This window comes from Manis pentadactyla, chromosome 6, assembly GCF_030020395.1.
Source record: "Manis pentadactyla isolate mManPen7 chromosome 6, mManPen7.hap1, whole genome shotgun sequence".
NCBI classification, from domain to species: Eukaryota; Metazoa; Chordata; class Mammalia; order Pholidota; family Manidae; genus Manis; species Manis pentadactyla.
The window spans coordinates 143,137,695-143,154,921 of NC_080024.1; the positions used below are offsets into that span (position 1 = coordinate 143,137,695).

A 17,227-nucleotide genomic window follows, 5' to 3' on the forward strand; every position below is an offset into this window, starting at 1 on the left:
CAAGATGGTAGTGATGGAAATAACGGAGTGGGAGTGAAGGAGCACATGGGAATTCGCTGAACTTTCCACTCGTTTTTCTATAAACCTAAAACTGCCACAAAAAAAAACCCTAGAAAACAGAGTCTATGAATTAGACAACAAACTGGGGCAGCACAGTTTGGGGTGCATAAGCCTGCCCCCTGAGCTGTCTTCATGTCATTTCTTCCTACCCTGTGTGAACTGCGGCTGCCCTTCTGCTCTACAGCTGGGCAGGACCCAAGCAGGTAAGGAAGGTGACTCCGGTGGCAGGGGCCGGGAACCTGCGAGCTGGGTGCCCCAGCCAGCTTTGCACGCATCTTCTTGTGTCATCGGCATGGCTCAGCCCTGGGATCAGAGAGCAAAGCAGATAGTGATCGAACCAGAGTTGTGATGTCAGAATGGGGATAAAACACAGATGCAAATATTTTGTGCTCCAGTAAACATCTTAGGAAATTACTAAATTACCAATCCTGGGGGAATGTGAAATATGGCACAAATTCTAAAGAATAAGTGTCTGCACTAGTCTACACAGCTTACACTTTTTGTTTCGATGTGAATTTAATTAAACAGAAAATTATAACCGGATGTGTGAATAATGAATGGGAAATGGCCTCACGTTTCTGAAGCCACCTCCAGCAGCAACAGTATGTTAGACATGAGTGCCACAACCTGACCCAAGGAAGGAATTCACATTTTCTGCTCAGACAGCAGCTGGTTGTGTCTAGAAATTCTGGGATTAGGGATGGGAGGGTTTGGGCTGTAGACAGACCCTGCTCAGCACCGAGTCTCTGACAGCACAGCCACATGCAAATACACAGACAGACACATAACTCTAGGTCAGTACAGATGCAAAAGGTGTATACAAAGATGGACTGTCTTTCAGAATGACAATTGTCTCCCTAAGTGGGTCACAAATCCTGCTCCAAAAGCATTTCAGGGAAGGCAGCAGGCGACGGGTTCAGAAGCAGCTTGGAGCACAGGCAGCGGGGAATAAGGATTGTCACATCACTCTACAGGCTGTGTGTCCTCTCCTGGGTGTTTTCAGGTTTCCACCCACAAGACCATGTGCTGCTAGCTGGTGGCCATTAGTTCATCAGGGATGCTAGGTTTTCTTTTCTGCTGGGGTCCCAGAAGCCATCTTCTTCACTGTTGTGGAGTTTGGCTGAATTTTGCTTTTCCCAGTACTTGGCTTCTTTTGTTTCTGGGTGTTGTTTTGAAGAGATTTCAGCCCCAGCATTTTGCAATACTTGTTACACTGGTGAAGTGCTTTAAACTGATCAATGAAGGTCATGGAACAGTTGCCTTTAAATCCTTTGTACCTGTGAGTTTGGACAGAAGGAAACAGAATTATTTAAAACAGGACACTTCACGAGTTTAAACAGGGGAAATTAGTGATGCCTGGAAATTTATTTATCCCTACGTTTGGCAAGACAAGGCCAAATGTTTGACACAGCTGTTGACAGAGAAAACAAACTCTTTGGAGTTAGGTTAAGGCAGAGACCCACTGGCATGCCCTGTAGAGATGAAAGGCCAGTGAGTAAGCAAGTGTCCTGCATGCTCAGGGCCCAGTATACCAGCGTATCAGCACCCTTTCACTTTTCATTATAGTGGCGAGTGGACCATCTCTGTGCAAAGGAGAAGATCTCTTGGTGATCTGAAAGCTACCCAGTCCCATCCGGAGGTTTTGCATAAAGGATTCTAGAACTCTGGAGCTGGAAGAAATTATTTAGTTTAGACCTTCCAATTTACAGTTAAAAGAACGTAGGCTGAGAGGTTGTGGGACTCAAGAAAATAGAGCAAGTAGGTGCAAGAGACAAGATCAGGGTGCAGCCCTCCTCCCATGAAAGACTCTTGTGACACACCACCTTCCGCATGAGCAGAAGAATTGGGGCCTTTGTCTTTGACCTGCCCAGGAGTGGTCTCAGGCGCTGCTGCTTTTGGTTGGGGCATTTAATACTCCAACTGTGATTATTGTATTTTCACATGCCAATCATGGTGGGCCAGTGTCCTCCTTGAATGGACATGTCCCCAGGCCCCCACACCTCCCCCTACCACCTACAGATGAACAAGATTCATCAAGAAAGCTGGTCAATGGCTTGTTCAAAGGAGAAAATCCATACAAAGCACGTAGCTCCAGTGCATGACATGCATTAAAGGTGCAATTAATGCTGACTATATTGTCATAATTCTCAGTATCACAATATTCCATCCTGTGGAAGGGAGGTTGAAGCTAAGAGTGAAGGTTGACAGTTTGCCAAGGAAGGGCAGGGGTGTGCCTGGCACACAGGACTGTGGACATAATCTGCAGCACCCAGTACAAAATGAAAACACTAGCTCTTTGTTCAAAAGTAAGTAAGACTTTCAAGATGACAGCAGCAGAGCACGTTAAATGATGCCAGGGGCCCCTGTGAGTGTAGGACCTGTACAACTGCACAGGTTGCATGTCATGAAATTGGTCCTACTGGGTGTCAAAGTGTCCTGGCCATGCCCGATTAGTAGAGCCAAACAAGAAATTGGGTCTCCTTCACTTGCTGGTAGAAACCGTAAAGGTCAGAAACCTGGAATGAATGGGGATTGGGACTGTGTGCTTTTTCCAGTGAAACCCAAGCGGGGCTTTAAGCTGTTAAGGGCATGAAAGGTTTCTTCCCTCTGCAGAGCCAAAGCATCAGGGGCAGCCCCAGCTGAGGCACTCGTCACAAAGCCAGCCTGCTGCCCGCTCCTCCTCCTTGATGCGAGGGAACAGCTCTGCTTCCCGGGAGCCCGCAGTCCATTGTCTTGTGAAAAGTGACTCCGTTCCTAAAAGCCAGGCTCCTTTGTTGAAGAAAAAGCCAGCTCAAGACAAAAGTTGAGCCTAGAAGGGTAGAAAAAAATTCTGCTGCCTACCATGTCATCTTTACCTCTCTATCTCCTCCCGCAGGAGGCCAGGAGTGGGGCTGCTAGGCCAGCCTGCCTGCCTGGCCTGGGTGACTGAATACCCACTGGCAGCATGCAGGGCCCCGTGGGCCGTGTTTGTCAGACGTGATGGAAAGCCCGGTTCTGCCCTTCTGAGGTGGGGAGGCCTCGCCTGCCTCACACGGATTCCTGAGCTTCCCAGACAAACTCGGAAGGTCACGCGCAGCGGCACCCTCCTTGTTTAAACACATTGCAAACAAGTCACCGTCATCTGTCTCAGGCTGCCTTGAGGTTTTTAAACATTCGAACAACATCTAGTCTCTGCAGAGAAAGATAACTAATTCACACTGTGATCTCCCAGAAAATTCACGAGCCGCTTCTTGAGCACTGCCTGGTGGCAGAGTGTGTGATGTTAATTAACAAGTGAGCCCTTATGGAACGGGTCCCAGACCTTAGATAATAGCTATAAAGACACAGAATTCAGTTTGGGGAAAAATTGAAATATACCCCTAGTTTGAAGGGGGGAGGGTGTATGTGTGTAAAATAAAGCCAGGACTGTAATTATGAACAAGTAGAACAGGGTGCCACCTATGGGTCAGCAGAGGGCTTCTAGGGAGCCTCTCACACTGGAACCATTCAGCAACTCCTGCAGTTCCATCAATACCCTCCACTTCTTTATGATTGTTCATTCATTTCTTCATTCATTGGTTACCAGCTATAGGCAGACATTATGGGGGAATAAAAGAGGAATAATAAGGTATGTGGCTCTTTTCCAGAAGCTGGCCATCTTGTAGGAAAGACAGACATGTTAAAAATGATTACATTATTCTGTGAAAAAGAGCTACAGGAACATGAGGAATGCGATTTTTCCCACTGCCTGGAGGGTTCTAAGAAGGTTGCACAGAGGAAAGATGGCTGGCTCGGGGTTTATCAGGTAGAGGCAACAGCTTGGGCAAAGGTTCAGAGGATGCTCTGAGGAGACAAGGCCAGAGGGCATTTACGGAAAGCTCATGGGCTATGCTACGTAATGTTTCCCAGGGGTTGGCATTTCCCAAAATATGTTCCAAGCGGCAATAGTCCCAAAAGATGCTTTGAAACACAAAAATTCTGTGGTGTAAGGACTGTGATTAACGCTATACAATCTCTCTCCTGCCCCCTGGGGCATTCAAAATTCCCATCAGCCCTTTCAAGATCCTACAGAAGCTTACACTAAAAAAAACCACCTACACTCGTTCAACATAGGGTTTCCCAAAATTATTTGCCAACAGGAATCTTGTTTTCACAGAATCACTTCAAAAAATGTCGGTGGCCAAGTCACTGAGCTCTTTGGGGTGGGGATGTTGTAATGTGACCAGTCTGCGTCTTCTAGAGTTGTATTCTGAGGTTGCCTACAAGCTGACCTTCCTCCCTGTGGATGGGGGACCGCAGCGCAGCCACCACAGCCTCGCCCACCCCAGCGCTGTGGCCTCCCGGTGGCCGTCCTCGTCTCCGCCTAGTCTAGCAGGATCCCACGGCCACCGAGGGTAAGGCAGAGCATGGTCACACAACAGCCCAAGTGGCTCCGTCCCCCTTACAGCCAAACCCAGCTCCTTCCCTAGCTTGCAGGCCTCCCTGCCCTCTTCTGCCCACTCTGTCCTGCCACCCGCCTCTGTAGCCTCTCCGTCAGGCCTCAGTTTCTTCCACAGCTGCGCTGCCTCCGTGGAAACAAGCCCTGGCACACTCTTTCCTGACATCAGCCGGGCTGGGAGAACTCAGAAGGCTGGACGTACAAAGACAAGGGGGCAGAACCACCCCCACGTTCAGTTCTCTGGTGCTGCTGGCAAAGGCATTCTAGAATTCCTGCACTCCTGTGAGGTTCCTACTCTCACTGCTTCTGAAGGCACCCCCAAACCAGGAGGGTCCCTGTGATGCCGAGGAAGACAGAGCAGCAAGAGGCCCCCAGGGAGAGAGGGGAGAGCCAGTACTGTGGGTCCCTTCGTGGGCCGTGGGCTCTGTGCCCACAGCCGTGCAGGCAGCAGACAGTTCTCTCCTTAATATCTGCAATGGAGGGGATACTGGAAGAAGATGCCCATAAAGGAGGCAGTCTGAGAGTCATGCATAGTCCTAGGCCCCAGAGCTCCGATTCCCAGAGTCCCCATCATTTTAGCTGCGGGGGGCCCTTTAGGGCTCAGGCCAGAGAAGAACATCCTCGGTCCTGGGAGATTTCGCTGTCAGAGCTGCATCTGGGTCGGAGTCTGGGCTGGGGTGAGGGTGGGACTGAAGCCACAATTCCTGAGTGCCTGGGACGGACAGCACTGGGTGACCAGCCTTCCTCAGGCGACAGGCCCTGCCGGGCTCAGGGAGGGCCCCACTCCCGTGGAACAGCCTCCACAGTGAGCCCCTTAGTCTTTGCCTCACTATAGGCCCCTTCCCTGCGGCCTTCAATGGTGATCTAGCTCCACTTCTTTAGAATTTTTGTCTTCTGTTGACCAGCTTGCTGACTCTGTGGTGTCCTGACAGCACATTTCCTCTTGGATTCCTGTAACCTGACTCCGTAGCATCTTGCTTGGACCTTGCTGAAGGCACGGATGACATTTTTCTGGACCATTCCGCTGTTCGCCGACCCCATCCTCTCAGGCTCACCGGGACAACCCTCACCACTTCCTCACCTTCCATGTCCCTCCTGCGGTCTACCAGGCTGTCCTGCAGGAAGTGATCTAGAATCCATCAATTTCTCCAGATGTCCCTTCCGTTCAGACTGGTCTCTGGAGCCGGAGGGCAAACGACGAGGAGGCTGGCTGTGAGTCCCTCGGCTCTGCGGGTGGACTAGGCCAGGGGGATGAGGAGAGAGTCGTGCCGGGGGTGGGGGGATGGACCCCGTGGCTCCAACTCCAGTCACTTCAACAAATGGTGACTTTTGTAAGACTTGGGCACCGGCCAGGAGACTGCCATGCTACCCCTGCTCTGTGGGGTGGGGCTGTGTCCTGGCTGACTCGGGGGCTCAGGAGACTCCAAAACACTCCAAGAACATTGTTCGTAGTGTCAGCCTTGCCAGAATGGTGGAGATGGTTACACGCTCCCTTCGCGGGCCTCCAGGCCTCCTCGATGGCAAAGGTTGACCGACCCACTGCTACGCGGTGGCTTGATCAGATTAAAATAGGAGGCAGACTGCCTTCCAGGGGAGATGACAGTGGCGGCAGTATGGGGAAAAATAAGATATTTAGGGTGTGAAAGCATCTCTCCGAGGTCCCTCAAGCCCGTCAGACAGGCGTCTGAAGCTTGGGGCTGGTGAGTCAGCTAGAATGGCTGTGGGCTCCAGCCACACGGGCTCTGCTGTGAGAGGCTCTTAAAGGACTTCAGGCAATTCTGTCCCAAAGTCGCTTTGTTTCCTCCCCTCTGGCAGATCCATGCAGTGCATTAAATCGTCGGCCTAGTGTCACCACATACATAGAACACACGGGCACAAACGCACATCACACATGCACATACATTCACATGCCACATACACACACCCCACACACCCACATACACACACACGCCACATACACCCCACACACCCACATGCACCCCCACCACACACTCTCATGCACACACACCACACACATAAGTATATTCTAAGAGTGTTTCTTGAATGTCGGATCCCGTCTCTTCCATCCACAAGTCCACATCAGCCCTCCCTCGCCAGGCACGGTGGGGACGCAGGGTCTCCAAAGTGGGCTGCCCTGGGCACTGCGGGCAGAACCTTTTCTCTGGAATTTGGCTTGATTCTGCCCAGGGTCTCCTGAATGTGGTTTCCATGTCAGGGTCCCATGATACATGCCACACATCTTATGCCTCATTCTTTTTCGCAAGGGTTGAAGGCGCGATGCTGGCTGGTGGCCACACTCGGGGATGTCCTCTGTGGTTACTCTTGCCAATAGTATTTTGGTCCAATGCTTACTGACTGGGAAGAAATCTGCTCAGGGACTTCTCTTTGTTTCACTTCAGTGCAGCAACATCAAATGGGCTTTGGGAGAGGGGGTGCGGAGAGGGGACGATAAAGCACAAAAGCGTTGGCTCTGGTGCCCCCTGGTGTCTAAATCGCAATCTTGCCATCTCCCCAGAAACTCATATGCTGGCAGGGGAGGGGCATGCGTTTGCGGGACCCACAGCGCCGCAGGCAGGTTGGCGCCCCTGCACACACATTAGTTTACACTGGTTTAGCTTGGTTAGGTTAAATTTCCAAATCTCCCGTTACAAAATTAGGCATTTTCCTCCTCTTCTGAGAACTCTACATGGCTGAGCAATTTCAAATAAGAAATATGCTCTACAGTCCAGTTAGGATCTTGGGTCTGCTAGAAAATGAATTATTAGACGTTGATAACAATCCTTTTTTGCCACACTTTGTAGCTTGAAGTTTTTGTACTCAGCATTGCCAGAGGTTATGGATATTGAGGTCCTGGGGATGTGTTTCCAGACATATTCATCTTGCTGGTTCCCAGGAGAAATATGACATACTGCTGTTTTAAGGACCGTAGTACCAGGTAAAGTTGCATTGAAACGATAAGTCATGCCAGTTCTCTATTTTCTTTTATGAGATTATAAATAACTACCTTCAAAATAGTATCGCCCCCTTTAAAGTCACTAAATATGAGAGAACAAAGCAGGTTGCATTGCTGACTGGGATGTCCGCAAAAATATGGCCCAGAATAAGACATACAGGAATATTTTCTTTAAATGACACGATGGCTCCTCTTCCCAAGAGATTCTGACAAAAGCTGGCTTTGAAAGGGTGGGTCCTAAATTTGGGAGATTTTTTTCTTTCTGTTTTAAACAATACAGAGCATTTTAAAAATTATTATCGTTAACTGTTATTAAAGTAAGTCAGATTGCCTCCTCATTGCTTCTTCCAGACACGCCTCAAGCTCTTTCTAATGCAGTTAAAAGACCGCGTGTAGTGCTGCCTCCATGGAGCCCGGCTCCCCGGACTGTGCCCATCCCCCAGGCTTCTGGAGAAGAGCAACTCTCCCTTTCCAGCTCGGTTGAACTAGGCACACGCAGGTGCTGGCTAAGAATAAAGAGAATGTGCTGATGCAATGCTTAGCCATCAGTCTTCTCTCCTGTTCTCTGGAAGCCCTCCTGGCATCTGCAATGCTCCCCAACCTTTCCTTCCTCCTGCCTGCAATTGCTTCCTGCCTGGACTTTCCTCTGCCTGTCTGCAAGCTGCCTTTGAATCTGAACCCTTTCCAAGTCTCTCCCCATTGTCTGAGCCCCACTTTGCAGCTCTGGCTTTCAGTGTTTCTTCAATTGAATCTCATCTACAAGCATTGGAGATCAGCCCCTTTTCTTCTGGCGCCTTAATGTCATGCTGAGCGGTGCCTGTAAGCAGGCTGCCCCGTCCCCGCACCCCCTGCTCCTCACTTGGGAAGTAAGAAGGTTGGATGTGGTTACTGGTTTTCACTCCAGAGCAAAGGGGTTTCCCAGGGGCCTCTGAAGAGATCTCCCAACCACCCCGCACACCCTCATCCAAGGTCCCCATTTTGTCAATTTTTAAAAAGGACTTGTAAGAAACATTTCTTTGGGGGGCAGGGGGGAATGTAGCTTAAAAGGAAAAGCTTATAGAAAAGTTTTTTTTTTTTTAAGTAACAGACAAGATGATGTAATGTCTACCTTCCGAAGTTCTCAGATGCTTCGGAATTCCCTTCTCTCCCACCCTCTGGTCCCTGACCACATCTTGGGAGGGAAGGCAGTCAGTGACACATTATAAACAACATTTTGCACTGTGCTCCAGCCGTTAGCTCTTCTAATGGGTCTTGGGCAACTGTCCCAGGCCAGATAGGAGACACATTAAATGTGAGAACAAGACCAAAGAGATTGGATTTCTTTTTAAATTTGGTGAAAAATGCAGAATGGGTTTCTGGAAGCTGTTAAGATGCTTTTAAAAGATGTCTTAAAAATCACACTCTTAAGCTTGTCTAGTTTTTGAAACTCCTTGAGCAGGTTTTCTGATTTGTCTCAGCAGAAAGTTGTTCTAAATGATGGCATGAAATGTACCCACTCTGGTGTCAGGCAGACAAGAACCAAGAAGCACAAACAGGCTGCTTTCTCCTCATCAGTGGTCAGCATGGCAGTGTGGAGGCACGGTTGGTTCAAGAGATACCCCCTTAAATGTTACTGTGCCATCTGGGCAGACCCCACACTGAGCAAAGGCAACTCCAATACCACACTAGGAAAACAAAGCCACCAGCAAGAACCAGAAACTAATCACAGCCCTTCCTGGCCATTGCCTCCTGTCAGCATTACCATGGGGGTCTGGGAGCCCCCTACAGTATTTTTCAGGGAAAATACATTTGATATATGCAAATTGAGGTCCCTGAACTCAATCGGAAAAAAAAAAAATTAAAGAAGCTTCTAAGAATAAAGATTTTAATGTAGAAAAATGGACCATTTGCAATGAAAAGAAATCCCAATAGTGTTGGCTTTTTTTCCCCCACAGCACTCTTGTTAGTAATTAATCTTGAAATATGTTTGCAGAGTTCTTGTTTGTTTCAAAGTTAGGAAACAAATGTGTTTCTCTGAAAGAACAAAGCCCATAAATATTTTATGTAAGTGAGAGAAGTGAATTGAATTCATCCCAAGAACATTTGTCATCCACAGTTAGGACAAGAAATCTGCTTGCTCACATCAGCCTAGCAGTGTCTGTCCGGAAGGTGTATAGAAGCCCAGAATTGAATGATACTCACTTGATTTATTTTTTCTACTCACCCTTTAGCCAATGTTGCTATGCCAACGTCAGTTAACTTCATTCCTACACCTATAGGAAGAGAGAGCAAAGATGGGATCTGTGTACACAGGGCTTCTCAGAAACGACGGGCAATCTGCACAGGAAGGTGGAGTGACAGCCCCACCCTGCTGTCGTTCCATTGCTGCGCACACACAATTTCCTCCCTGTTTCCATAAGGAGAGCTTTCTTCCATCAGGCTGACAGCCTTTCAGACATACCTGCAGCTTGATGGGATGACAACGAGGGCGGCAGGCCTCTGACCAGCGGAGTCTGGCTTATGGGAGCAGGTGGTGGGGCCCACCAGCTGCTCCATGAATGACTCTGAGGCCTGTTGCTTGTCCCATGACCTCTCTCCCCAGAAAGGCTGGGATCTGGGCTTAGGTCTGCGCCCCATTCTTCCCAGAAAGTGGAAGCTCTTATGTCCTGGAAGGTGGTGTGGCTCTGGGCTGGGGTAGGCAAGATCACCAGAGAGAAAGTTCAAGATGGCATTTGTTCAGTTGAAAGGCAAATGCCAGATATGCAATTTCCAGTTTCCGTGAAGGTAGTTTTCCCATCCAGGACTGAAGATTTTCTGGGTCAGCCTTAGACCAGGGAAACACTCCTGAGTTATATGTAGACTTTTAACCATTGGCCTAGAGATGCTGACATGCTCACCCATGGTGTAACCTTCAATGCTTACCCTAACGTCCATCCATCAAACCACTGGGCTAGGGGGGCTACCAAAGCAACAATGTATACCTGAGCTTCCCCCTGGTTCAGCAAAGAGCTGTAGGCAACCCTGCTAGAATCCCAGCACCCAGGAGCTGTTTTGCTTACGCCTCCCCAGCAGGAGCAGATGGGAGAGCAGCTGAGGAACCAGGGATGCAAAGAGAATGGAAACCCCCCTGTCTGGTAGGGTGGGGGAAGGGGAAGGGCTGCCATCACCTTCTCCAGCAGACAAGGGCCTCTCTCACCCTGCCCCTGTCTCACTCCACATCCTTAACCTCTCCCAGGTCTGGACAAAGGCAGCCCTCTCTGATGCCCGGAGTGTGGGTGGCCTCTGGCCTTTCCAGAATCTCTTTGCCAGACCAGGGACCAATTCAGCTTCCATCTCTCCTGGGCGGTGGCTATGGGCACTTGTTCCAACTCAGCAGACCTCTGCCTCAACCTCACCCATGCAATCCAGTGACAGGCCTCTGATGGCAGGGCGTGGGGTCCCAAGTGCTGACCAACTCCACCAGTCTGTCTGTACCCACTGGAAGACAGGCCTGGGTGCTGCCTCCCCTTGGCCCTGACTCCTGTCCAACCCAGCCCAGGCTGTGACTGCTGTATTCCCCAAGGGGCCTGGGAGCACCCAAACCAGCCTGTGGATGAAGGAAGCAGCGTCCTCCCCAAAGCCAGCCCTGAGGTTAGACGTGATGGCGACCTGGCATCGTGGGTCTGCACTCCTGTGAGGGCTGTTTTCTGAGGCCCAGGAAAGGAAAGCTAAAGGGTTAATGCTCTGAGTCATCAGTGCCTGCCTGCAGTGCAGCACAAATACAGGCCACACTGCTATTCAGGCTGGTCAGTCAGACAGAAGCAATGAGCCCCGCTTTTCTGCAGTGCACCTGTGAGCGAAATTAGACCCGGCACTTTGGGTGAGCCAGTGAGCATTCTAAAAGGCTCGTTCAGAGTTAACAACTAATTCATCTCATTCTTACAAATCTGCTAACAACTAAAACATATGCAGAAATGCTTCATGTAGCTTTTATTATAGGAACTGCGCTTTAAGAAAAAAAAAGGCACCAAATTGCAAAGGCCCTCTTTCCTTGGACATCCTGTTTTGTGAAAAGTTGTATTTAAAAACCACAGCTCAAAGCTGCCTAGAAGTCCAATTTTAAAGTTGTTTGGCAAAAGGTCCTTGCACTTGGGAGCTGCCTTTCCTTGCTTCTCACAATTACCAGCTGTCACTTACAGTTTGGACAAATGGCATACATCTTTTAAAAGGAAACTTCTCTCTTTTGCTTTAGTAATTTGCCAGCAATTCAAACAAGGTTAGTAAGGGCCTCTATAGAATAATAATTTAAATCCTAGTGTGCAGCTGTTATATGGAATTGGGGGTCATAGTCATCTACAGGTTGTTTCTCATGGAAGGAAGGAAGTGGGCAGCATGAGGAGCCGATTCTCCAGAACTGGAGTTCCTGAGTCTGGTGGGTGATAGTTCTCAGGAAGCCTAGTGGTTTTACCAGCTCTTAGGGCCCAATCACAGGCCTGGCCTTCACCCCTCAAACCTGCAGAACTTGTTACAATCCTATCAAAAGCAAACACAGCCAGGGAAGGTGACTTTCAAGTATCTGAGAATGTAATGGCTGGGTTTGCATTTGTTCATTTTTTCGATCCTAGCTCCAGTGTCTCAGTAGAAGTGTAAAATGTGGAGATGATTTTAGATGTACTGTCTTGTACCACAGTGAGGATGGCAACAGATTTTTCCCAGCTGCAGAGACACCATTATGGTGCATGATGCCAACGCATGAAACCCGCACATTGTGTACAGAGAGATGAACATTCCACCACAGTGTTTACTAGAGCCTGGATGCTTGAAGCTCAGGGGTGTGGCTTTGCAGTAGAACTGTACTTGATGCGGAAGTAACACTTTAGCAGAAGAGATGGGGGTGGGGCATCAGCAACTGCCCAGCCATAGTGTAATCGGAATAGAGAGTTGTGTGTTAAGACCATATTTCTTTTGTTGGGGGAGGGGAGGGACGGCAGTGAGGTCTCTTCAAAAAGTGAGCAGAGAGGACTGCCTTCCATTTGCTGACAGGCTGCACCTCCAAGACTGTAAAATTGCGCTTCCCAGCTGGTCTCACTGGAGCCTATACCATCAGAAGACACTTGGAAATCTCTTGCAAATTTGTAAATCTGTGGTTTAAGTGGAAAGAGCTGGGGGTTCAGGATCAGAAATCATGGGTTAGAGTCTTAGACTCCTCTGCTCATTGGCTGAGTGACAGCAGGCAATTGCATCAGTCTCTGAGCCTCTGTTTGCTCATCTGTTAAATGGGGATCATAATATCTTCTTTGCGGGGTCACAGTGAAGGCTAAACAAACATTACAGGAAAAAAATGAGAACATACAAAAGCTAGTGAAATCCAAGGAAGGTCTGTGGTCTAATTAATTATATTGTGTGCCAATGTAAACCTCCTAGTTTTGATAAGGTACGACAGTTATGTAAGATATTATCATTAGGTGAAGCTACGTAGAGGGTACATGAGGACCTCTCTGTACATGTTTGTAACTTCTTGTGTTTATGGTTATTTCAAAACAAAAGGTTAAAAAAATAGGGAACACTTATTATGTGTCATTGCTGCACTGTTTTACTACCCTATTAATCCCCTCAATAACCCCATGTGGAAAGTACAGAGGCACAGAGAGGTAAGAAATCTGCCCGAGCGAACAGCTAGGAAGTGGTGGAGCAGGGAATAGAACCCAGAGGCAGTCTTGCACTTCACCATGTTATAGAGTTTGAGATCCTGTAGATGAGTGTCTGACATACAGCAAGTATATAATTATAGCTCAGATTTTTCTTAGCACTATTATTTGGAAAGGAAAAAGAAAACCCCTGTGGCCGAAGCTGCTGGTGCCCCACCCATTGCCCTCCCGCAAACCACTTCCATGCACACTGGCTCTCCCCCCACCCCCCACCCCTCGGTGCCACCACCAGCATTTTTTCACCTGAGAACTTTCTGTGATCACAGGAGCCTGCTTTGCGCAGCTTGGCTTGCCAATCTGCAGGTGGCAAGTGCAGGGGAGTTAATGCCCCGACCAGAGGCAGCCTTCCACTGGTAACTAAGAGGAGGGGGTATATAAATACCCTTGCTCTCTCTCTCCTTGGGTGTACTGTGTTCTGCACGGGCTCCCAGAGATTGCCCAGAGGGCGTGAGGGTCAGTAACCCGCAGCGGGAACAGGCTGTGTTACCAGGTGCCTTGTGGGATGGATGTCTTCTCTTTCCCTATCACACTTCCCCATTCTCCTCTTGGTGTTTCCAGGGAGCCCCTCCCAAATATTTGTATTTGAACATTTGTGTGCAGTAAAGGATTAACCTTGCCCAAATAAAGGTTCAGTTCTTGCCCAACTCCTGGGAGGTGACTTCTAAGCCCTTGGAACGTCCCGCCTGATAAGACTGTCTTTGCCTCCCAGGGGGCATCGGGCACGTGGTATCAGCCTGAGTGCCGGAGAGCCTGCAGGCCAAGGCCAGTCTCGAGGCCAGTCAGCTCTGCCTCTGTGGTGGACCCCCAGTAAAACTCGGAGCACTGAGCCTTGGGAGAGCTCCCCTGGCTGGCACTTCTTCATGTTGTTGCCACACATCAGTGCCAAGAGAAGGAAATGCTGTCCACGTGACCCCACGGGGACAGGACAACTGGACGCTGCCAGCTGATCTCTCTTGACTCTGCCCCAGAGGCCTCTTCCCTTTGCTGATTCGGGTATCCTTTTGCTGTGATAAACTGTAACCACAAGGGTAAAGAGTTTTCCAGGTTCTGTGTCCTTCCAGCAAATTAATGCCCCTGAGGGTGGTCTTGCAGAACCCCCAAACCACAGCTTGTCTCAAGGCTTTCTCTGTAGGTAACCTAATTATGACACCCCCACTTCATATTGACAAATGCATTCCTAACAATCTGAATATCCATCAAAAATGTTGTAAGTCCACCAGGAACGCATGAAATCCGAAGCAACCGTGAAAGACCCTTTCACCTATTAAGAATGAATTATTGTATCTTAATTTATCTTTTGGTACAACTGGATTTTCATATATACTTCTGACTTATACCTGTTGATGGTAAAACAATAAGGCCAATATTTAGTTACCTGCTGTAGTGGGAAGACATTATTGATGTGAATTATTAACACGTACTTTGTAACTTCCTTTGGTTGGTCATTTGAGGCTCCTCTGTCATACCTGGTTTCTGATGAGACATTGGTAACCCCTGCTGGTAAAGGTGCTTGGAAGCACCCAGCAGCCCCCTCCTTCTCCTCCCCTCCACATCCCCAGGAACATTCCAGACCCATAGCATCCCTGGAACCCGGGTCAAGCTGCCCCCCTTACCCTGCATGTCTGTAACCAGGAGGCAGCCACTTGTCTTCTGGTACACCCAGTGCTGGAAGGTACAGCACTTCTGACCGGCCTCTGATTCTCTTCTCAAGAAGTTTATTTCCTTCCCATCCCTGATGGAATACTTCACAAACTCTCCAATCAGCTCCTCCTCCACTGTTGCATAAGGGATGTTGTTCTCAGGTCGATGGATAAGAAAAATAGGAATGATTCTGGAAGGGGAGAGAACATGGGCACACATCATGTTCTCGGACGGGAATGGACTTGGAGAGCATTCACCCGGAGCAGTGGGAAGCTGCAGAGAAATCCCTGGATTCCACTGGATCGAGACTACACCCCCCTGATCATTCAGTGGCTAAAAAATGTGTTTCTGTTTTTCATTTGTTCCTAGAGTTGGTCAGAAACTTCTCCTTGGGATAGAGTTTAATTGCCTGCATAGAAATGAGTGTCTTCATTACAGGCATATTGCAGTGACCAGGGACCTACTGGTCTGGTGACTATAATCTCTCCTTCCTTCCTTCTTTCTTTCCTTTCAGTCAACAGATATTTATTCAGAGGTTTCTATGTGCCAGACACTCTTTCAGATGTTGCTCCAGGAACCAACAGTAAAGAAAACAGAGGCTCTGCTCTCAAGGATCTTATATTTAATTGAAAGAGACAGACAATAAACAAGTAACTGTAGAGTGCTGTGTACTATGGGCAAGAGTAAAGCAGTGGAGAGAAGCTAGGGGGGTCGGAGAGGCCTTGCTTCGTTTAAGAACGTCTGGGCAGAGACCTGTAGAAGACCTTCCCACAAGGGCATCTGCGGAAGAGCCTTCCAGGTAGAAGGAAGGACGGATGGCAAAGGCCCGGGGGCAGGCGCACTCTAGCACGTTCAAAGAACAGTGAGGGCACGGCGGGCTGCAGGGAAGTGAGCAAAGGGCAGCGTGGTAGTGGGTGAACCGGGACAGGGAGGAGAGGCAAAGCCAGCCCTGTGGGGTCTGATAGGCCATCTGGAAAACTGCCCTTTGTCCTGAGTCAGAGGAGAAGCCATCGGACGGTTCTGGATGAAGGAGTGACATGATCAAACGTCTGTGGTACAGGGATCACTCTGCCACCGGTGGAGGTGCCTGTGCTAGGGCAGGGGCGGAGGCAGGGAGCCCCGGGAGGAGGCTGTGCAGTCATGGTGGTAGCTGGAGTGGAGAAGTGACAGGTCCTGACTGCATTTTTCTGTACTAATCCATTCCCTGTCACTCACATTTAATAACAGATGATTATTTCACACTGGCTCCTCTCTCCTCAAACTGCCACACCTTCTCCCCCAACCTCACTCTCAGCTGATGACCCTGCTTCCTGTTTTACTGTGAAAACTGAAGCAATAAGAAGAGAACTTCTAACAGCTGCCACAGCCACGCACTCCTACCTCCCGGGTCCACACCCGCCCGCGCGCTCCGCCTCCCGCCCCTTACTGGGCATGCGCCCCCGGTGCTCTTAACCTCAACCATCCTTGCCCTGGATCCCGACCCCTCTTAATGCTCAGGGGCATTGCTCCAGCAGTTGTACCCCACTCTCATCCCCCCACTTTTCCCCCTACAGAATCATTCCCAATGGCATAGCAACGCGCTGGAATAACTGTCCAGCATGTTGACCCCACAGTCCACTTCAACTCCTGACTCACAGTTTACATCAGAACTCAAACCCTTTGTAGACCCACCGTCTCCAGTCTCTCCCCTCCCATTCTCCCTTGAACCCACTCGAAGAGGCTTTCCCACTACAGCAGCTCCCGTCAAGCAGCTTCCGCCGGAGCTTGTTCAAGCCCTTTGGTCAAGTCTCCAAGCACCATGCCGCTGAGCCTCACCGTCTCCACTCAGCCCTCGCCTGACTTGTCTCAGCTGCACTGGACACCCTTGACCCCGGGCTTCTTTCTGAGACGCTTTCCATGGCTTCTAGAGACTGGCTTCCTCTTGGTTTTCCTCCCCTCCCTGGCTACCTCTCTGTCTCCTCTGCTGGTTCCTCATTTCTCCCCAACCTTTTGGCTCTGGAGTGCCCCGGGATAGGTCCTCTGTATCTTAACACACAAACTAGAGACCTCCTTGCTTTAAATACAATCTATGTGTTGACAATTTCCACACTTATATTTCCAGCCTAGACCTCTCCCCAGAGTTCCTGACTCGCACTTCCAGCAACCTGCTCTCCACCTCCACTTGGTGTCAGATAGGCACCTCAAATCTACCACGGCAAAGCCAAAAAACTCCTTTGCCCCCGACTCCCATATCTGCCCCATCTGTTGACTGGCAACTCCACACTCCCATCCTTTTCATTCAACAAACATCTACAGAATTGCTTATGCCAGAGTTTCGAAAACTCTCCAGGGGAGCAGAGATGAAAAAGAGACAGTCCCTGCTTTCCAGGGGCTGCATTTGGGGTGCTGCTCAGGGGAGGAGCCCCTAATTCCCAACTCCTACCTAAGAAGGACAGGCAGCAGGCTTTCCAGGTGTGCTGTGGCCTGACCTGGGTTGTAAAGACTAGGCAG

The 17,227-nt window shown here is 49.4% G+C and overlaps 1 protein-coding gene across 1 annotated transcript in view; it reads right to left on the reverse strand.

The window, feature by feature from the left end:
• Positions 1-557: 557 nt before the first annotated feature.
• ALPK2 (alpha kinase 2) overlaps positions 558-17,227 on the reverse strand; it is a 97,771-nt gene continuing 81,101 nt past the window's right edge. The window contains exons 11-13 of the mRNA XM_057504217.1: positions 14,710-14,927; positions 9,634-9,682; positions 558-1,337 (exon numbers count right to left, since the gene is read on the reverse strand). Coding sequence (XP_057360200.1) covers positions 1,121-1,337; positions 9,634-9,682; positions 14,710-14,927 — 484 coding nt within the window. The 3' untranslated portion in view covers positions 558-1,120. The remainder of the gene's footprint in view (positions 1,338-9,633; positions 9,683-14,709; positions 14,928-17,227) is intronic.